Source organism: Rhamphochromis longiceps, linkage group LG4 (genome assembly GCF_057381845.1).
Source record: "Rhamphochromis longiceps isolate RC_006_pf linkage group LG4, R_longiceps_female_GT1.1, whole genome shotgun sequence".
In the NCBI taxonomy this organism is placed as follows: Eukaryota; Metazoa; Chordata; class Actinopteri; order Cichliformes; family Cichlidae; genus Rhamphochromis; species Rhamphochromis longiceps.
The window spans coordinates 23,950,262-23,972,541 of record NC_140560.1 but is presented as its reverse complement, the minus strand read 5'-3'; the positions used below and the strand labels follow the sequence as shown (position 1 = coordinate 23,972,541).

The following is a 22,280-nucleotide window of genomic DNA, read 5'->3' as shown; positions in this document are numbered from 1 at the left end:
AACGATGTCTGTGTTTACAGTACACACAGGTGCACCAACAGTAACACATCTGTGGGAGTTCTCCCCCAGTTCAATTCTGAGGCTTAAAAGGTTAATTTTGTGCGTTGGTCTGATATTGTTTGCAGCATTTCGCACCATTAGTGCGTCAATTCATGATTGAAATATATTTATTTGCGTCCTGGTTCTCAGTCAGAGTGTAACCAGGTCGATCCCAAGCCCGGGCGGGAGTTCTCGATACCAAGGCCCCTTTTTGTTTCTTCTGTAACCTTTTAAGGGGAAAAAACTTCCAAATCTTTCGATGTCTGTATCTCAGATGTGTTGCAGTTAAAGACAAAACAAATACTGCTGTTTTTGATATATATATATTTTTTTACTTATCTTTACACGAGCACAACTCAAGTGTTCATTAAGAAAGTAAGAAAGCAAACTTTGACCCTGTAAATGAAACTATTAGCAGCAGTTGGACACAGAAACACACCTGAAACATCAGAGGAATAAATATGAGTTACAGTAATGAATGAGATGTTCTGCGTGTGTCACCTCGCATGATTCATGACCCACTTTTTCTCAGATTAAACAAAACCCTCTTTTATTGACACACGCATTAAAACAATATAGAAATATTTGAGTTGGTGCTTCTGCTTGCACTTTTGAATTGTACAATTAACCCATATTATCACTGTCTTACATGCAGCACAGTTTCTTGTGTTTTTGTGCAGCTGCAGGATTAAATAAACATCACATAGCAGTGACATGAGATCTTTTACCATTATGACAATGTCATCATGACAAGCAGTAAATATGATGCCTAAATGTTATGTAACCACTATATACATACATTGTTGTCTCTTTAAAGGTGCAGTAAAACCTGTGGAAGATCAGCAGCACAGCAGGTAGAGAAAATGCTTATCCCTGGTCCAGGTGAGGTGGAGGTGTTACTGCCGGCAGTAGAATAAAGGTGACAAGTCTGCACATGTTCCTTCATGGTGTCGCATGTTTGTATAGCCTGTGTGCCAGCTACAGGTAACTAGAAGAAGAGTCAGATTTTACTGGAAGTTTTCAAAAGGTGGTCTTGAGCAATAGTTCTTTGGGCTTTCTGAAGGTCTTTCAAAGTTTTTGTTTGGACTTTGGCTGCTTTTTCACTCATTTTCAGTCCAGTCCTTGTACCTGATCATTTTCAGGGGAATAATTTCGGTTTGTTTGTTTTTGTTAAAGGACTTAACACTTGACCTATGAATAATTCCTATTGTATGTGTCTACACATAACAGACAACTTTGCAAAGAACCCATTTGAAATTGTGTGTTTAGGCACTTTCTTTCTAGCAGATATAAAAAAGTATTTTTGCACCAACAAGGTGATTCCCAAACAGCCAAAAACTGAAAAATCCCAGCATGGTGTGCAGCCGGTCCTTACAGCATTTGAGGAAGCTGGACAAGTGCAGGATAAAAGAAGATGTAGTAGTTTCTAAAAACTATATATATCTACAGCATCTGCAGATATATATATGAGCAGGAACAGTACATGAACAGTATGTGAAAGTCATCTTCTTAAGACATAGGAAAGAAAATTCAGGTTTGATACAGAACTTGAGAGATGCATCTGAACCTTCAGTTGAGCCGTCTGCTGTTCACTGAACGCTCATCACAAATGGTCTCGGTGGAAGGACGGCGGTCACGGAGCCATTTGTAAGGAAGGGAAAAGAGGAGAAAAGGCGGAGGTATGCTGAACTACACAAGAACTGGACTGAATGATGTGGACAGCATGACAATGATCCAACACACTCCCAATGCAGTAAAAACAACATGGATAACATACAATAGGAAACTATCAATCATGGATCGGCCTCTGCAGAGCTCGAGCCTCAACTTTACTGAAGCGTCTTGACACAAAAGGCAGAAACATCCAAAGAAGAGCTTTGAATGTCCTTCAAGAAGCCTGGGAACTACTCCTGAAGATTACTCAAAGATATATAAAGAAACAAGTGTTAGCTCAAGACTTTTGCACAACACTGTAAACCGGTGTATTTCTGTGGAACTGGTTGCCATCACAGAATTAGCTAGCACCAAACTTCTAGCTTTATTCCATTTTATAATTTATCTTTCAGTATTATCAACACTCTCACTTTATTATATACGATTTTTAGGATTATTAAAAGGAAAAATGACGTGTGTTGCTATTCTTTAAAAATAATCTGCACTGGTTATGAATCTGACTGATCGCCACCTAAAAGTCAGCTCCTTGTGAGGCGCTGCAGCACTTCAGTCGTGACCACTCGTTCTTGTGCCTCTTTGATTTCACTACACACCACGCACGCTCATCATTTTTGCAGCACCGAGCAGGTTTTGAGCTGTGACTGTTCCCATCCCAGGCTGACACTGTTCACTCTGAGGTGTACTGTAATGTCCTGAGATTTCTGAGGGAATTCAAGTTGAAGGGTCACCATTTTGACACAGAGGAGATTTATGGAAGAGCAAGAGGACTTCCTAAGGAGGCTGCCTTGAAGGGGAGATTAACCACTTTAAATCGGGTATGGTTTTTATTTACTTGTACGCAGGAGTAGAAATGAATGATTGCACTTCTTAATTATACCCTTTGTCAAACCAACGAGTTTCTAAGATCTAATTTGGTTATATTGAGAACCTGTAAGTCTGGAAGATTTCTGTGAGTGTGGCTGTGTGGGATCGCTCAATAATGAGGATCACAGTCCTCCAGCAGACTGTCAGTCATGTAGCTGATCTTCAGCAGGTTTTGGTAGTACTCCTTCTCCACAGCAGTGTTAACAGTCCAGCCCACCACCTCCACTCCTCGCTCTGCCCAATACTGAACATAGTCCCTGATTGAAAGGAAAGAGAACAAACTCAATTGTGCAATTCTCACGCAGCAAAAATATTTCAAAAATCGAGAGGTGGCTCGAGACTTTTGCACAGTACTTTTAAACACTAAATATGAAGTTAATCATTTATGAGTAACAGATGAATCAAAACCACCTTCCTGTTGGTCACCGTTGGTCTGCAACAACACAGTCTACGGCAAAATAAACTACCTGTCAACTCTCAATTACCGTGAGATGAAGTCTTTCTGCACAAGAATGGCAGAGATCCCACAAAGTTTCCACAGTACGCGATGGTGGGCCCAGTCCAACAAGACGTCCAGAACACCGGTCCACAACTGGCTCCACGTCGACAGAGAACGAGGCGTGCCGTCTCCAAAACGGCTCAGTCTCCAGGGCCGGTGGGTGAGAGCTGTGATCACGTGGGGGTCAGTCTGACGCATCTGCGGACCAGAAGAGGACAAAGGTCAACACAGTGCAGGTTTTAGTAGTTAGTAGAGCCTTTTATTTCGTTTAAACAAAAACAGTGGATTGAATTCAATCTGTACCGGTGGTGAGCAAGAAAGTCTTGGGTGATAAATCTCAGCAGGGCCCATCACTGCCACACAAAATGACATCACTGCCTCCATAAAACAGAGGCTGATTACGAGAAGCTGAAATCACTCACAGAATTCCTCCTCCTAAACATTATCCTAAACCGTTATGATTGGAGTTGTTTTTGACTGATTTTCATGATTAGTGTAATTCAGGAGTTTTTGAATTACCTTGTAGATGACTTTGGGTTCAAAGGAGGAAACGACGCTGGAGTTGTAAAGCACCGGGAACTTCTTAAACATGTTATGAAGCACTGATACAGCCTGTAAAGCAGGGGAATGAACAACACAAGTACTATAACTGTGCGGTAACGTCAGTCTCTTTCTTTTTTTATTACAATCATTGCATTAGTTCAGCTAGCGTGTAGTTTTTCTCTTTTCTTCGAGAGCCTTGTATGTATGTTGAGTAATGTATCCATAAGCCTGTTAGGTTAGCGCTTAGTGTATGTAGTACCATATCAGGTTGACCTTTGACATCAAAGAAGATGGTCAGCTGGTGCCTGATGCATTCCTCCACAGCTTCCTGCAGAGTTGGAACCTTCTCTACATTAAATCTGTCCCTGCAAATTAAAAGAAACCATTGGAAAACTGACATAACTCCCTGTTCTTACTGGTTACTGGTCTATGAACTACATCTGTGTAAAGCTGGTGGTCAGAAGTTTGCATCAACTCATTTATGCTTACAATGAGCATAAATGTCTCATTGTAAGCATAAATATATGATTTCTTTGAGCTGTTCTTTTTCCAGGATGATTTCACATTACACATCTTTAATGACTTTGAAAGCAAGAAGTGGGTGCACAAGTTTGAATTTATTTTGGATTTTCTCTAATCCACACACGGTCAAAAGTATAGATACACACCCACTAATATTTGGTTAAATGCTCGCAGTAAGTTGCACCTCAAACAGATGCCTTTGGTAGCCATAAACAAGTTTCTTGCTTCTAACTCAAACTGGATATTTGACCACTCCTCTTGACTGAATTGACAATATACAAGTATAACTGGCAGCAAAAGAGCCCCAGAGCTTGATGCTACCACCACCATGCCTGAAATTTGGTATAGTGTTCTCAGGTTTGCAACCACAAGATATTTGACTCATCCGTGTGGAAAGACGCGAGAATAAAGGTGTCATTTTTGGAGCATGATGAGTGTATGTAAGGTTTTTGACCACAACTGTGTACATTCTATTAGTTTTATTCTACGTCTATGAAAAGAGATGCACTATTAAATCATTTTGTTGAAAAATACACATATAGACAAAAATAAGGAGGAAAAAAAGACAAAAAGAGAACCAAAGTTTCTGCATTTCTAAAACTGTGAACTTTTGGTGAAACACACTTCTAAGACTCCACATTGAGCAGCTTATTGTTCACAAACACTTTCCCCTTTTTAATTAGCCTAAACACGCTTGAATCACTGATCAATAGGCAGCCTACTTCATCCTGTGGTGAGCAGCAGCATTGAGTCTCCTGAGCTGAACAAACTGAAGTTTGCTGATTGGTCCAGACCCATTGGTGGTTCGGTCCACGGTCTCATCGTGCATCAGGACTGGGACTCCGTCGGCTGTGAAACTCAGGTCCAGTTCCACTCCGGTGGCCCCGTTCCTACTAGCCTAGAGCAGATGTAATGGGACAGACTGATACAGTGTGAACCAATGTATGATTATATACATGGATGGATGAATTCTGCTGTCCAGAAGACAGATAAGATTTTATCTTTGCTTCATACTCATAAAAAGCTGAAAACCAGCCTGTTGAAATAAAAGAAGCATTTCATCCAGAGGTTTAGGCATCTGGATAGATGCTAGGAAGAGAAGGCATTGTGAGATGGAGAGCAGATCTTCATCATAAAGATGGCAACAGATTATAAACGGCACAGGAGCAGAATCAGGTGCAAGATGAGTCTGACCTACTTCCACTTATTTCTAACCCCCCCAAAAGCAGGTGAAAAACACCAAGAAAACCTGCTTTTACTGCAAAAGTAACAGCGACAGCATGTCTCAGCAATGGCTTTTAACCCAAGGGGCTGTTATTCCAGATAACACCATAATTAAATGTCCCTGCACCTGTCATTTGCTGCAGGTAGATAAGAGACAAGAGGCCTGTGGTTATAAATCAGAGCACTACAGCTCTCACCTCTCTGATCGCTGCCAAGGTGTTCTCCGGAGCGTCGTGGCTTCCTCCGCGGTGCGCCACCACCGGGACGCCGCCGCCTGAGGAGAGAGCGCCGGGCCGCAGGACTCGAGCGGCCCGGTCCGCCGGCACCGGAGGGAAGCGGAACATCACCATGAAGATGTAGAGAAACGCGGTGAGGAGGGTGGCCCAAGTGGCGCTTCTAGTTACCAGTACAACCAGCAGAAACACCACTGAGAAATACACCACCTCATCTCCGATCTGCAGCATGGTGAAAGAACACAGGACGGGATGTTTGTGTCACGACCGGCTGGGTGGATGCAAAAGTCGCTGTTTAGACACGGCATGGATGGAGCTCTGCTATCAGTACGCGGGTGGCTACATGTTGGAGGCAGATCTCAAATAGATGAGCGAGAATCAGCAGATTGTGAAAAGGATGGATACAGGAGCGCTGCTCTTATCAGTGTGGTGCTGCAGAAATCTATAATGTCCTATTTAAAGAATCAGATTTCATGAAATATAACCTGGATTTAAACATCCAATCAAGTCGGTTTGGACAAACATAAGAAAAGCTTGTGCTTTTATTTTGAAGGCAAAAATCACATGACCAGCTCCTCTGACCGGTTTAGTACAAACAGGATATGCACAAACAACCAAACATACACCATTTTGAAAACATTTTTCTTAAAATCAAACATTAGAGCCAAAGGAGTGCAGCCGAGGAATGAATGCAGAACACAGCAAATTAAGGAGACTGTACATGAATAAAAAGAAATTATTAAAAAATCTTTTCTTTTTTTTTTTAAAGAAAATTTAGTCATAAAACTCATAGTACTTTAGAACAATGGTGAGGTAATGAACAGGTCTTGGAAATGTTTTCTACTCTTGCTAAAAAACAAACAAAAACAATTAAATAGACTTCAAAGAACAGAAAGTGAACACTTTTTTCACAGTTAAGGCACAAACATCTGTCCGTTTCTCCGTGTGCAGCGTCACTCCGTGCAGCTTGCTGTGGACTCTGTGGGCAGTGAGCTGATGTGCTGGAGCAGCTGATCGCAGTAGACAGGACTTCGCTGTTTGTCCCGGACAGCCTCCACCTCCTTCTTCAGAAGTGCAGGGTGCACCGAGCTGCCTTTCTTCAGGATTTCTGCGCGCGCGCACACACACACACACACACACACACACACACACACACACACACACACACGTGTTTTCATGATATATCAGTACCTATGACAAAAATGTGACAAATGGGAACGTGCCTTTCTGAAGGTCCTAGAGGCATGGGAATCACAAAAAAATTTGACCCATGCTTCCAGGAACACGCCCATCTGTTGAGATTTTGGCTAGGGTTAAATTTTGGTCAAACCTGAATTTACTGCTACTTATGAGGACACTGTCAGGTTTATGTGACTTATGAGTACCATAAGGTCACACACACTGATATTTCATGTTTAGGTGAATTGTGAAGCCCATGGATACACACATAATTTTCAAGTATACATGACTTATAAGGACCAGGTAAGGGTAGGGTCTGTATTTTCAGCTTGGCTCCTTTTGAGATTACAATATAATAGGCATGGATGCACAATAGTAATGCTCACCAGTCGGGTAACTTCTGACAGAAATATCAGACATTCATGTGTTAATACAACACAGTAAATCTGAGCTGTATAGAGACTTAAAAAGAGACATAGCTCAAAAATGTGGTCAGTCTACTTTTTAAGTCTTAATATTGTATTGCATTAATTTTGCAGTGAATGTTTATGTGAATAAAAACATGGAACATTTTCTGCCTTTCTTATTTTTTAATTACAAAATGCACCCATAATAAACAGATTTATGGGTATAAACAATGCAATGCAGAGACCTGTAATACTGAAATAACTGAGTGACCTGCAATACTGAAATAACTGAGAGTAACAAACTATCTCCCTTGAGTATTAACTTATGATGGCAAAAACCAGGAGAAAGGACTGAGTAACTTAGTCATTACTAACCCAACAGACAAAGTCAAAAATTAAAAAAAAAATAAAAATGAAAATCAAGTTAATTTTAACTGATGCAGCATTCCTGAACCTGCATTTTGTAATTTTATTTATTCATCTTTCTTTTCAATGCTACGATCCTGTTGTGGATGTAATACTTTATGGCAACCCAGTCTCTGCCTTTCAGAGCTGCCGGCTCTGCTTGGATGCAGGAGTCACATTCCTTTTTGCCAGGTACTTTGCAGCTTGTTATGAAATGAAGTAAGTGCCGCTCAACAGCCTTTACTTCATCATCTGTCCACTTGCACCTTGCCTTCCCAGCTGTCATAAATGGAAACAAAAAATATATATCTTAATGCGAATGTAAGATAAGAGAGAAAATATTCTAGTTTCTAATGTGAATACAAAATGTTCTTAAACCTTGCTTTCTACTGGAGCACTTTAAAGGAGCAATAAGCACAATTCATCATACTTAGGTTGAAGGAATTAAAAATGGCTATGTGAATAATTAGAGGTGTAATTTCATCTGGAGTACAGCATGAAGTCACAATCCCTCTCTCTGTGTTGATCTCCAGCCATAGACTTTGGTTTGGTTTACAGGCAGTGCAAAACAGCACACCTAGCAGTGAAAAGATATTGCTTATTGCTCCTTTAAGGATGCTTGGAATGAACCATTTGAAGTGCTGTGTTCTGCTGGGAATCAAATAAGATGAAATGATTTATGATAAAAGCTCTGAATAGTGTCATGCCTGAAAAGAATAAACATGTCCATTGATAACAAGTATATTCACTTAAAACATTTTGTATATGGGTACCTTTACCCTTTCCTGGTGCAGTGTTGCTGATGTTTTTGCTGTCCAGGGTGGTTGAGGCAGAAGCGCCCTCCATATTGTCCAGGGTGGTTGAGGCAGAAGCGCCCTCCATATTGTCCAGGGTGGTTGAGGCAGAAGCGCCCTCCATGTTGTCCAGGGTGGTTGAGGCAGAAGCGCCCTCCATGTTGTCCAGGGTGGTTGAGGCAGAAGCGCCCTCCATATTGTCCAGGGTGGTTGAGGCAGAAGCGCCCTCCATATTGTCCAGGGAAGCTGAGTAAAGTGTGTGGCTTTGGTTCCCAGAATTCTTGGTCCTTGAGCCTTTGAAAAGTAACAGTGAAATATGAGAATTAATGCATTTTTTGTTTGCATTGTAGGCAAAGTCAGCATTGGGCAGTGTGTAATTTTACATTTGATATGAATATTTTACATGTGAACATAATCTACTAATAATACTCATCAATACTCAGGCATCTCCCTAGAAACACATTACTTGCATGCACTACCTCTCAACTTGTGTGCCTAATCTCACAGAAGTGGACCTCCTAATCCTTATATTTAATATTTGCCTTTGTATTGCTTATTTATGCATTTTGCCAGACTTCAATGTATCCAGATCTTTTAGTACCATATTAATGAATGGTGTCTACCATTCTGTCTAATTTATATACTGCTGTCCCTTAAGCCCATCTAACATGACATGAACCTATTAACTGTCTCCAGTCTCATAACTTAAAGATATTATCACACACTGGGCAAGTCAAGATACCTTTGTGTTGTTGAGGGTCAGTGATGGTTTCTCCACTGGAATCATCATCACTTGTAACTGCTTCATCTTGTTGGGGAAAAATAATCAAGACAAAATATTTATATTAGAATCTGCTGAACATTCACAAATGTTATATTCAAAGATAACTATGTTTCAAAAAAAAAAAAGAAAGAAAAAGAATTCACCATCAGGATTGATCACGATGTCATCCAGCCCTTTCCCCTGCAGGTCAGACAGTTTTCCTTTCTCCATTGCAATCAACAGTTTGCTGACTTTTGCAAGCTGCAGGGTACTCTCTGGAAGCCGGTAGAATTCTCGATGGACACGGATGTCGTGTCCGAGAAAGGTGGCAAGTTGATCCATTTCATTTTCTTTTAGATTTAGTACTGTGGACAAAGTGGCAACTTGTTTCCGCAATCTTGTTGAGGTAAGGGCCTCTGGGTACTTTGCACCACATTTATTTGCATACTTGCGAAAGCAGTCAGAGCCTCTGTAATGTGAAAGGACACCTGGGCGTGCAAACAAGTACACATTCTCTGTGTGGACTTGACACTCACTTCTGGCTTTTGCGAGGAGCTCCATTGCAGTGATCATGTCAGGTGTGAGAAGCACAGGTACCATTCTTGATCTTTTACCACGAATCTCAACTCTGTCAAAGTGCTTTGCAAGTTTCCTTTCAAACTCAGTTAGGCCGATCATAATGTCAGGATTCAACTCTGTGCGATTCCGGGATGTAAAAACCTGGAGCTCCATTTTTGAAACTTCTCCTTGCCTTTTTCTGTTAAATAGCACTACCTGCGTCAAAGTCACTTGAGCAAGATTTCCGAAGGTTGTGCTGTTGGGTTTTTCCTCAAGGTCCTTCATGTACATTGCGGACTTAGTAGCAAGAAACTTATGCAGCAGTGACACATCCTGTGTAAATGGCAAAATCTGTGGTTTATTCCATTTGGCTTGTTGAAGTGTGCCCAATGCAGCAGCTGAAATGGACTCTGACCACTTTTTTTCATACAGAGTGGCAAACTGCTTGGCTGACTCTGCAACATCATAGCGATTTGCAATGATGGCTTTACACTGCACAATGCTTGCAACTTTAGCCAAACTGTGTCCCAATTTCAAAGCCAAGGATGGGGTTTTATATGAGTTGCTCTCCTGCTCATAACCAGCAACAGCTCTGACTGCTTGTATGACATGGGGAAAGTTAGTAGGCATAACAAGGTCTTCTGTGCTCTTCAAAGGTGTCATAGCTCTGGCGGTTATCAATAACCTTGCGATCTCTCTCATTTTTTGGCGTATGTAATCATTCCTTTTCTCATTTGGTTTTCTGCCATTGTACAGTGACTCACCAAGGCTAAGAATGTCTCTTTCACTCGTTACTACAAAGGAAATGTCATCCTGATTCATTTCACAAGCAATCTTCCATACAGCTTCATGAACTTGATCAGGTTTCGGTAATTGCAGATGCATCCGTCTTTGCCCAGAGGGAGCTTCCTCATTAAACCTCTGAGGGCACCTTCTCACATGCCTCCAAAGGCAATTTCTTGCATATAGTCCTTGACAAAATTTACAATGACGGTAGTCCTCAGATCCTGTTGCAGTAGTGGGTCTTCGACAAGCAACCATTTCTCCAGCACCAGAAGTTGCCACAGTAGCATTATGGTTAAAGTTTCCCCTCTTCTTAATAGAGCGCAACAAATCTCTTCTTTTGCAGGATCTTTTATCATAACTGAAGGCGCTTGCAACTTCCGGCACATTACCGTGGGCAGATTCAAGGTGCCTTGCCAATTTAGCAATGGCCTTTTTACAATATAGACAGTATTGCTTCTTGTTGTACTTGCTTTGTCTTTCCGTGTTTGGCAAAGGTAGGACTTTTATGGAGCTGTTTTTAGGTGATGTGACCCCTGATGAATCAAAACTGCGGCTTGTTACCGAAGTACTGTGACTGCTACTTCTCAGTGACAAACTAAATGTTGTAGGTTTCTCTGAACTGGTGATCTTCCCACTGTGTCCTGAAGCCGTCTCCAATGCCATGTCATTTAACGTATTTTGGGGAACCACACATTCTGTGATTTTCATGTCCACACTATGGAGACTTGTGTCAGAGGAACTGCCACATGAATCTGGGAAATAGTCTTTATCTTCATAATCCGTACAATCTGAGAATTCATCAGTAGAGATCTGAACGAAAATGGAGAAAAAGCATCTTTGTATTTATTAATAGCTAGAATGTCATTCCCCCTCCAGTAGCAGAACATTCTGCAATCCATGACTTGATGAAAATGCATTCATGTAGTAAATATGCATAATTACATAGCATAAACAATTTGAATGAAGAAGAAAAAGGCAGCTGGCTTACCTGCTCTGAGGTAGCTGTCTGGTGAAAGGTGAGAACTCGAGATTTTTGTCTGGCCTTACATGAAACGTAACAAATTCAATGTTTGTAATTATAATTCATTTGAAAACTAACTCAAAATTATTATGCAATTCAGTATACTGTAAAAAACATTGCTAGTAGGTTAAGAAATGAAAAACAATGCATTGTAACTTAATAGTGAGAATGATTTAACATACATATCACACACTTTGTGTCATGTCATTTTGACATAAAATCTTGGGTGAAAATTCATTTGTGAACCCTGTCAATCATTAATTATATTTGCTGAGATGAAAGGCTGCATTGAGTTCACATATATGTCACAGATACATTAGTGAACATTATTGACAGGAGGATCTGAGTTCCTTATTCTAGATATTATAGAAACTTAACACAGTACAGTTCTGCTACCCAACAATATGAGGACAGTGTAACACACACACTAGAGTTGTTGGTCCAACCATATGAGGACGTATTCTGAAACACACTCATGTTCTTCACAGCTTGAAACAATATGAGGACATGACGACTGAACACATGTAGAGTTCATGTTCCTGACTTCTAACTTGTCCTGCTGTTGTCAATAAAAGCTCTAAACCCAACACTGATGTAAAGCCATCTATTTCCCCAGAAATCCAATCATGTAAACTGATCAGCTTCAGGTTAAATGGACAAAAACATGTGTAAAAGGACAAAAATATTAAATTTAATTGGAATAAAGACCAAATTGATGCTTTAAAGGGAAAGTTTGGACTAACAACTGGTATAGCCAATTTCCTTCTCCTAATGCTAATGTTGATTTTGGGAAACTTTCACTCAAACTGATTGTTTTAATACAATCAAAGTGCATTTCATTTATGCACTAGGCCCAACTGACTCATATACTTGATTCCAAATACAAAAATTTATGCGTAACCTGTTGGAGGAATGAAGTGGATTTGTCACTCACTTCTTGGTCTGTAGGAGGTTGGGACAGGGTCTCAACACTTGGTGTCTGCAACAAAAGACAACAATATAATGTCAGAAACATTCTGTACTACAAATGCTGACTAGCTCATTAACTACAGATCATACTTGTTTCAGTGAACATTATTACAGAAGGATCTGACTTCCTTATGCCAGATTCTATAGAAACTTAACACAGTACAGTTCTGCTACCCAACAATATGAGGACAGTGTAACACACACACACTAGAGTTGTTGGTCCAACCATATGAGGACGTATTCTGAAACACACTCATGTTCTTCACAGCTTGAAACAATATGAGGACATGACGACTGAACACATGTAGAGTTCATGTTCCTGACTTCTAACTTGTCCTGCTGTTGTCAATAAAAGCTCTAAACCCAACACTGATGTAAAGCCATCTATTTCCCCAGAAATCCAATCATGTAAACTGATCAGCTTCAGGTTAAATGGACAAAAACATGTGTAAAAGGACAAAAATATTAAATTTAATTGGAATAAAGACCAAATTGATGCTTTAAAGGGAAAGTTTGGACTAACAACTGGTATAGCTAATTTCCTTCTCCTAATGCTAATGTTGATTTTGGGAAACTTTCACTCAAACTGATTGTTTTAATACAATCAAAGTGCATTTCATTTATGCACTAGGCCCAACTGACTCATATACTTGATTCCAAATACAAAAATTTATGCGTAACCTGTTGGAGGAATGAAGTGGATTTGTCACTCACTTCTTGGTCTGTAGGAGGTTGGGACAGGGTCTCAACACTTGGTGTCTGCAACAAAAGACAACAATATAATGTCAGAAACATTCTGTACTACAAATGCTGACTAGCTCATTAACTACAGATCATACTTGTTTCAGTGAACATTATTACAGAAGGATCTGACTTCCTTATGCCAGATTCTATAGAAACTTAACACAGTACAGTTCTGCTACCCAACAATATGAGGACAGTGTAACACACACACACTAGAGTTGTTGGTCCAACCATATGAGGACGTATTCTGAAACACACTCATGTTCTTCACAGCTTGAAACAATATGAGGACATGACGACTGAACACATGTAGAGTTCATGTTCCTGACTTCTAACTTGTCCTGCTGTTGTCAATAAAAGCTCTAAACCCAACACTGATGTAAAGCCATCTATTTCCCCAGAAATCCAATCATGTAAACTGATCAGCTTCAGGTTAAATGGACAAAAACATGTGTAAAAGGACAAAAATATTAAATTTAATTGGAATAAAGACCAAATTGATGCTTTAAAGGGAAAGTTTGGACTAACAACTGGTATAGCCAATTTCCTTCTCCTAATGCTAATGTTGATTTTGGGAAACTTTCACTCAAACTGATTGTTTTAATACAATCAAAGTGCATTTCATTTATGCACTAGGCCCAACTGACTCATATACTTGATTCCAAATACAAAAATTTATGCGTAACCTGTTGGAGGAATGAAGTGGATTTGTCACTCACTTCTTGGTCTGTAGGAGGTTGGGACAGGGTCACAACACTTGGTGTCTGCAACAAAAGACAACAATATAATGTCAGAAACATTCTGTACTACAAATGCTGACTAGCTCATTAACTACAGATCATACTTGTTTCAGTGAACATTATTACAGAAGGATCTGACTTCCTTATGCCAGATTCTATAGAAACTTAACACAGTACAGTTCTGCTACCCAACAATATGAGGACAGTGTAACACACACACACTAGAGTTGTTGGTCCAACCATATGAGGACGTATTCTGAAACACACTCATGTTCTTCACAGCTTGAAACAATATGAGGACATGACGACTGAACACATGTAGAGTTCATGTTCCTGACTTCTAACTTGTCCTGCTGTTGTCAATAAAAGCTCTAAACCCAACACTGATGTAAAGCCATCTATTTCCCCAGAAATCCAATCATGTAAACTGATCAGCTTCAGGTTAAATGGACAAAAACATGTGTAAAAGGACAAAAATATTAAATTTAATTGGAATAAAGACCAAATTGATGCTTTAAAGGGAAAGTTTGGACTAACAACTGGTATAGCCAATTTCCTTCTCCTAATGCTAATGTTGATTTTGGGAAACTTTCACTCAAACTGATTGTTTTAATACAATCAAAGTGCATTTCATTTATGCACTAGGCCCAACTGACTCATATACTTGATTCCAAATACAAAAATTTATGCGTAACCTGTTGGAGGAATGAAGTGGATTTGTCACTCACTTCTTGGTCTGTAGGAGGTTGGGACAGGGTCTCAACACTTGGTGTCTGCAACAAAAGACAACAATATAATGTCAGAAACATTCTGTACTACAAATGCTGACTAGCTCATTAACTACAGATCATACTTGTTTCAGTGAACATTATTACAGAAGGATCTGACTTCCTTATGCCAGATTCTATAGAAACTTAACACAGTACAGTTCTGCTACCCAACAATATGAGGACAGTGTAACACACACACACTAGAGTTGTTGGTCCAACCATATGAGGACGTATTCTGAAACACACTCATGTTCTTCACAGCTTGAAACAATATGAGGACATGACGACTGAACACATGTAGAGTTCATGTTCCTGACTTCCAACTTGTCCTGCTGTTGTCAATAAAAGCTCTAAACCCAACACTGATGTAAAGCCATCTATTTCCCCAGAAATCCAATCATGTAAACTGATCAGCTTCAGGTTAAATGGACAAAAACATGCGTAAAAGGACAAAAATATTAAATTTAATTGGAATAAAGACCAAATTGATGCTTTAAAGGGAAAGTTTGGACTAACAACTGGTATAGCCAATTTCCTTCTCCTAATGCTAATGTTGATTTTGGGAAACTTTCACTCAAACTGATTGTTTTAATACAATCAAAGTGCATTTCATTTATGCACTAGGCCCAACTGACTCATATACTTGATTCCAAATACAAAAATTTATGCGTAACCTGTTGGAGGAATGAAGTGGATTTGTCACTCACTTCTTGGTCTGTAGGAGGTTGGGACAGGGTCTCAACACTTGGTGTCTGCAACAAAAGACAACAATATAATGTCAGAAACATTCTGTACTACAAATGCTGACTAGCTCATTAACTACAGATCATACTTGTTTCAGTGAACATTATTACAGAAGGATCTGACTTCCTTATGCCAGATTCTATAGAAACTTAACACAGTACAGTTCTGCTACCCAACAATATGAGGACAGTGTAACACACACACACACTAGAGTTGTTGGTCCAACCATATGAGGACGTATTCTGAAACACACTCATGTTCTTCACAGCTTGAAACAATATGAGGACATGACGACTGAACACATGTAGAGTTCATGTTCCTGACTTCTAACTTGTCCTGCTGTTGTCAATAAAAGCTCTAAACCCAACACTGATGTAAAGCCATCTATTTCCCCAGAAATCCAATCATGTAAACTGATCAGCTTCAGGTTAAATGGACAAAAACATCTGTAAAAGGACAAAAATATTACATTTAATTGGAATAAAGACCAAATTGATGCTTTAAAACCCTCGGAGGGTTTAAGTCAAAATAGGGACCCTTTGGATTTTTGATTCTCAATATATCAATCATTTTAAAGACTAGTTGCATGAAACTTGGCCATGAGGTGCATTTTAGGATTATTTTTAAAATTCAATGATCCCCTCTATGGTGTGGTATATAGCAAAGGAGATTCACATAAGTGTTACCTCCTGTGTTCCTCGTACCATTTTGGGTCCCATTGACTCCCATTATAATCACATATTTTCGATATACTGTAATCCTGACATGTGATGATGCCTTTCTCGTGAATACCTAATGGATCTAAGCCTCAGCCTTCAAAATAAAGGAAAAATAGGTTTTGGATCAAATGAGCAAAATATTAGGTACAGCACCACCATAGACATTTTCAGTGGTTTTGAATGCAGGACATGGTTATCTTACTATGCAAAATACATGACAATAAAACAGCTCATCACCATAAAATAGTCTTGATGTAGTGGAACTGATATAACAGAGTGGTGTGAATGTGATTGAGAATATATTTATACTGTGTGTCGGTCGCAAACAAAACAGCCTATAGAGCCGCCTTCTTGAAGTGAACAACGGCAGCCTGCTCCGTTTTTTGTTTTTTTTCCCTTCTCTGAACCTCTGTCAGTGTTATGTTGCTCCACTTTGCACACACTGGCTCTGAGCAAGTGAGTGGAGGGGTGCAAAAGCAGCCACGTGTTTGCAGAGCAGAGGGGGGAGGGGTGCAAAAACAGCCACCTGTTTGCAGAGCAGAGGGGGGAGGGGCAGTTGTTACTCTCTCAGTGGCAAGTCAGCAGAGCTGGGGGAGAGACAGAGAGAGATCCTTTTCTATCTTCTTGGATTCAAGTGCACATTTGAAGTCTGTGAGAATAGTTTGCAGCCTTGTCTTGCGAGTCATTTCTGCACAGACGCCACGAAATGCACAGATGCGCGTACGGACAACACAAAGCACACGGTCAATTTCGGGGAGGCTCTTGCTGAGAAAGAGCAGCAGTGCTCATCGTGCAAACAGCACATTATTATCGTAACTGCTGCAAAGATATATATATTCTGAAACACACTCATGTTCTTCACAGCTTGAAACAATATGAGGACATGACGACTGAACACATGTAGAGTTCATGTTCCTGACTTCTAACTTGTCCTGCTGTTGTCAATAAAAGCTCTAAACCCAACACTGATGTAAAGCCATCTATTTCCCCAGAAATCCAATCATGTAAACTGATCAGCTTCAGGTTAAATGGACAAAAACATGTGTAAAAGGACAAAAATATTAAATTTAATTGGAATAAAGACCAAATTGATGCTTTAAAACCCTCGGAGGGTTTAAGTCAAAATAGGGACCCTTTGGATTTTTGATTCTCAATATATCAATCATTTTAAAGACTAGTTGCATGAAACTTGGCCATGAGGTGCATTTTAGGATTATTTTTAAAATTCAATGATCCCCTCTATGGTGTGGTATATAGCAAAGGAGATTCACATAAGTGTTACCTCCTGTGTTCCTCGTACCATTTTGGGTCCCATTGACTCCCATTATAATCACATATTTTCGATATACTGTAATCCTGACATGTGATGATGCCTTTCTCGTGAATACCTAATGGATCTAAGCCTCAGCCTTCAAAATAAAGGAAAAATAGGTTTTGGATCAAATGAGCAAAATATTAGGTACAGCACCACCATAGACATTTTCAGTGGTTTTGAATGCAGGACATGGTTATCTTACTATGCAAAATACATGACAATAAAACAGCTCACCACCATAAAATAGTCTTGATGTAGTGGAACTGATATAACAGAGTGGTGTGAATGTGATTGAGAATATATTTATACTGTGTGTCGGTCGCAAACAAAACAGCCTATAGAGCCGCCTTCTTGAAGTGAACAACGGCAGCCTGCTCCGTTTTTTGTTTTTTTTCCCTTCTCTGAACCTCTGTCAGTGTTATGTTGCTCCACTTTGCACACACTGGCTCTGAGCAAGTGAGTGGAGGGGTGCAAAAGCAGCCACGTGTTTGCAGAGCAGAGGGGGGAGGGGTGCAAAAACAGCCACCTGTTTGCAGAGCAGAGGGGGGAGGGGCAGTTGTTACTCTCTCAGTGGCAAGTCAGCAGAGCTGGGGGAGAGACAGAGAGAGATCCTTTTCTATCTTCTTGGATTCAAGTGCACATTTGAAGTCTGTGAGAATAGTTTGCAGCCTTGTCTTGCGAGTCATTTCTGCACAGACGCCACGAAATGCACAGATGCGCGTACGGACAACACAAAGCGCACGGTCAATTTCGGGGAGGCTCTTGCTGAGAAAGAGCAGCAGTGCTCATCGTGCAAACAGCACATTATTATCGTAACTGCTGCAAAGATATATATATTCTGAAACACACTCATGTTCTTCACAGCTTGAAACAATATGAGGACATGACGACTGAACACATGTAGAGTTCATGTTCCTGACTTCTAACTTGTCCTGCTGTTGTCAATAAAAGCTCTAAACCCAACACTGATGTAAAGCCATCTATTTCCCCAGAAATCCAATCATGTAAACTGATCAGCTTCAGGTTAAATGGACAAAAACATCTGTAAAAGGACAAAAATATCAAATTTTGTCAATAAAACCCTGCACTGATCTACTCTGGTCTTCATAACTAGAATAATATCTATCTTTTCATCTACTAATATTTAACATTCCCTGTACTGCACAATCTATGAAGAGGATTTACTTACCAGAGCTCGCCATGGCCACATAGATTCTCCATAGTCATAGGTGATTTCACTCTCCGCTTGGATATTTTCAATAGCAAACAAGCAGAGATGAGGTTTATCCTGGACTGCCAGCTGTTTCATCTTGCAGTTTGGGTACTTGTGGTCATCATTAACCAGCCGGCCAAGTGAGTCGTCTTCACGGGAGGCATCAATGCTAAAAGTGAAGAAAAGAACATATGTTTTGTTCACTAAAAACATAATGTTGTAAAGAACAACTGATATTGTATATGCCTTTACTTACCACCATGTGCTATTTTTCCATTTAAAATCAAATAGGAAAGCAGTTTGCTTTTCTGTGTACTTTTTCTGCCGCTTGTCCCGTTCATGTTCTGAGATAAGCTCCCCACGGTACTCGACCACAAAGGATCCCTTTTCAATTGGTTCAGAGGCAAATACACCACGTCCTAATACAAGATGTTCAATAAGTAGCGTTAAGTAATACAATCCAAATCAGGTTTACTGCAGCTGATCAGCCACTGACAAAACATATGCAGAACAAACAATCACAAAATGTTTTAATTGTGAGGGGAACATCTAGATCAGGGGTGCCCAATCCCGGTCCTCGAGAGCTACTGTCCTGCAGCTTTTAGATGCATCCTTGTTCCCACACACCTGAATCAAATGAATGGCTTGTTATCAGGCCTTTGCCAAACATGATGGCATGCTGAAGAGATCAAACCATTTGATTCAGGTGTGTGGGAACAAGGATGCATCTAAAAGCTGCAGGACGGTAGCTCTCGAGGACCGGGATTGGGCACCCCTGATCTAGATGCTTACGTTCAGGGCTGCAACAAATGAGTTGATACAATAAATAAATGCTAATAATAAAAAAAACAATTATTAAAATAGTTGGCAACAAATTTCAAATACATGAAAATATAAAACATTTTTTAATCTAGATGATAGATAGATAGCTAGCTAGCTTTGGGAGGTTCCCTCAGGGAAACTGAAGCAATTGTTATATATTTGTCACGGTCCGGGGCAGCGGCCGTGTGGAGAGTGGAAGGAGGACCCAAAACGCAGCACTTATTCAGGTGTGAGGGTGATTTATTGATAATATCAAACACAAAGTGGAGATGGCAAACAGAACTAAGGACGAAACTAAACTGGGATAAACTACACAGAGGAGTGGGAAACCTGAACATGAAGGGAGAACAGCAGGGAGAGCACGCAGAGGATTACACCAGGTATGAACACAGACGACGCGACGAGGAACAGAGGCAAACACACACTATAAATACACAGAGAGACACTGGGAAGTCACACACAGGTGGGAGACACAGCTGGACCTGATTAACCTGATGAGACAGGGGAACACTAACACCAGGGACCAACAGAGGGAGCACAAACCCAGAACCCAGTGTCTAAAATCCCAAACACAAACCATCCCAAAACAGCCATGAATAATAATGAAAGTAATAACAATAAAGAACATAAACACAAAGTCACCGAGTCATGGTCGCAGGGCCATGACAATATTATTAAATATTATAATAAACATTAGTTGCAGCTCTGGTAATATTCATGCAGTAGCCATAAGGAACAACATATAACATACCTTTATAGTCATTGATCCATTGGGCCTTTAAACAAGTCTTGTCACTTCCAGATAAAATAAAGTGAGCAGCCTCTGCTTCAGGACGAAGTCTGAGTCTTCTTTTTGACATGTTCTTCACTCTCAATCTGCTCAACCTGTACACATCTTCATGAGAAAATGACGAAAAGTCAGCAAGACAAAACCAACCAGTACTTTCTTTACATGGTATTTTAAATAGTATTTTTCTGCCTTAAATCACAATGCATTTGCTAATCAGACTAATATACCAGTGCAAACACTTTGCAAATGTAATGTGACATTAAATTACCTTCACGAATAATTTTAACATGCCAATACACGGACAAATACTGTAAACTGTGCACTTTACTACCATTACTGAAACACTAATGTCATTGATTTGTGCTAAACAGGAAAACATTAATATTATCATTTAAATCCCAGAAAACATATCTTGAAATAAAATGCGTGTTGCAGTAGCCTACACTTAAAAAGAGCTTAGACTGACTGTCTCTGCAGTTGCAGATGCAGAGAGGGCCGCAGGCCCTTTAACTCCAGTGGAAATTTAAAAACAATTAAATTTAACTTCTAATATCTGTTGCTGAAGATAAAGCTAAAGTATATTTATTACCATTTATCATCATGCACCATTTTAACTTTATTCAAATCGATTGTGTGTTGTTTCCATTCCATTTAGCTAACATTAATTAGCTTGTTAAACATACAACTTTACCTCGAAGCGTGCGTGAAATCATGGATATCAAAGGTAAATACATACGTCAAGATAAATCTCTCCTGAGTGCTGAAGGTCCCGGATGTGCCGTTCACGCAGAGCTCCGGCGAGTTTGTATCTTGCCGTGACCAGCAGCTCTTTGGTTGAGGCTTTCGAACAATCAGATGCATCTTTACTCACTTGTTGACCAATCAGAGACGTCGTTCTATGCTCCACTGACGAAATGCTGCATCCTCTCACCAGCCACGGTCTCTCCTCGTCCATTTAACAACAAAAACACAGCAACACGTGCTGTATTTGAGGTAGGAACACTTGAGAACTGTCACAATGTTTTGCAAACTGCTGTTACAGTTAATTTCGTTCCGTTAATTTGTTTGGTTCCTATTCTGAAGTAACACTTAATACACATGGGGTTAGCTTGCTGGTCTAGTTTAAGTTAGCATGGGCATGCTGTTCACTGATAGAGTAAGGCCAAAATTGTCCTGATATTGTCAGTGTGTTATCATAAACATGTCCTAATTTGTCATGAAAAGAAGAGCAGCACCCCTAGACCCCCAAGTGAAAATACAGATAATAGATAAGCAATTTAAGAAAATAAGTATAATGTATATAATAAATGATTTTACTGTCACTTTCCTGGGTCTGTTGACCCAGCGTTTTAAGTTTTAGTTTGTTTGGATGTCGATGTTTGTTTATAAGTTCTTTAGGTTTGCTAAGTTCATTTGTTTATTAGATTACCCTTGTGATGTCTGTTTTATTGGGAAAGTCCTTGTCCTATATGCAATGAGTCTAGTTTTGTTTCCCCTTGTCCCAGCTGTTCCTCATCCCCTCATTATCTCTCTGTGTACTTACAGTGGCTTGCAAAAGTATTCGTCCCTCTTTTCCACATTTTGTCACATTACTGCCACAAACACAAATTGTCATGGTCCTGGGTCGGTGACCTAGCGCTTTTAGTTTATTATCATTTTCTAGTTTATTATTATGATGATGATTATTATTATTGTTTGAGTTCTATGTCTTATATTTGGTCTGCCTCTGAGTCTGTGTCTCTGTCTATGGTGTCACCCCGTCTGTTTGTGAATCTGTCTGTTTAGTTCTGTGTCTTGTTTGGTTCCCCGTGTCTGAGTTTCCTGTTTTATTGTGAAGGTCTCTGTCTGATGTGAGTGTGTTCACTTTACGTTTCCCCTGTCCCGTCAGCTCTGATTCCTCCCAGCCGTATTGCCCTCCTGTCTCTCATCCCCTGATTACTGGT

The 22,280-nt window shown here is 40.0% G+C and overlaps 3 protein-coding genes across 46 annotated transcripts in view; all 3 read right to left on the bottom strand.

Annotated features, from left to right (window-relative positions):
* Positions 1-431: 431 nt before the first annotated feature.
* On the bottom strand, positions 432-5,965 carry LOC146671640 (glycerophosphodiester phosphodiesterase 1-like). Its single transcript, XM_085403972.1, has 6 exons — positions 5,563-5,965; positions 4,864-5,039; positions 3,879-3,984; positions 3,596-3,688; positions 3,063-3,274; positions 432-2,834 (listed from the first exon to the last, which is right to left on the bottom strand). Exons 1-6 carry the CDS (start codon positions 5,827-5,829, stop codon positions 2,687-2,689), a joined length of 1,002 nt encoding a protein of 333 aa, XP_085260098.1. The 5' UTR covers positions 5,830-5,965; the 3' UTR covers positions 432-2,686.
* Positions 5,966-6,164: 199 nt separating this feature from the next.
* Positions 6,165-22,280, bottom strand: part of dnaaf5 (dynein axonemal assembly factor 5) — a 52,935-nt gene continuing 36,819 nt past the window's right edge. Inside the window, exon 13 of the mRNA XM_085403971.1 lies at positions 6,165-6,706. Within this exon, the coding sequence (XP_085260097.1) occupies positions 6,552-6,706 (155 nt within the window). The 3' untranslated portion in view covers positions 6,165-6,551. The remainder of the gene's footprint in view (positions 6,707-22,280) is intronic.
* On the bottom strand, positions 7,380-21,209 carry LOC146671639 (N-lysine methyltransferase KMT5A-like). 44 transcript variants are annotated; one of them, XM_085403926.1, is made up of 14 exons: positions 20,927-21,041; positions 20,299-20,442; positions 18,982-19,144; positions 18,702-18,894; positions 15,409-15,486; positions 14,660-14,737; positions 13,911-13,988; positions 13,162-13,239; positions 12,413-12,490; positions 11,479-11,532; positions 9,311-11,300; positions 9,126-9,191; positions 8,363-8,677; positions 7,380-7,868 (listed from the first exon to the last, which is right to left on the bottom strand). In XM_085403926.1, the coding sequence occupies exons 1-14, from the start codon at positions 20,937-20,939 to the stop codon at positions 7,654-7,656; spliced, it is 3,543 nt and encodes a 1,180-aa protein (XP_085260052.1). In that variant the 5' UTR covers positions 20,940-21,041; the 3' UTR covers positions 7,380-7,653. The 44 variants fall into 44 exon arrangements, with proteins under 44 accessions (XP_085260052.1, XP_085260062.1, XP_085260050.1 ...); XM_085403936.1 differs by lacking the exon at positions 20,927-21,041 and adding an exon at positions 21,074-21,209 and having other exon boundaries at positions 7,381-7,868; XM_085403924.1 differs by having other exon boundaries at positions 7,381-7,868; positions 21,029-21,071.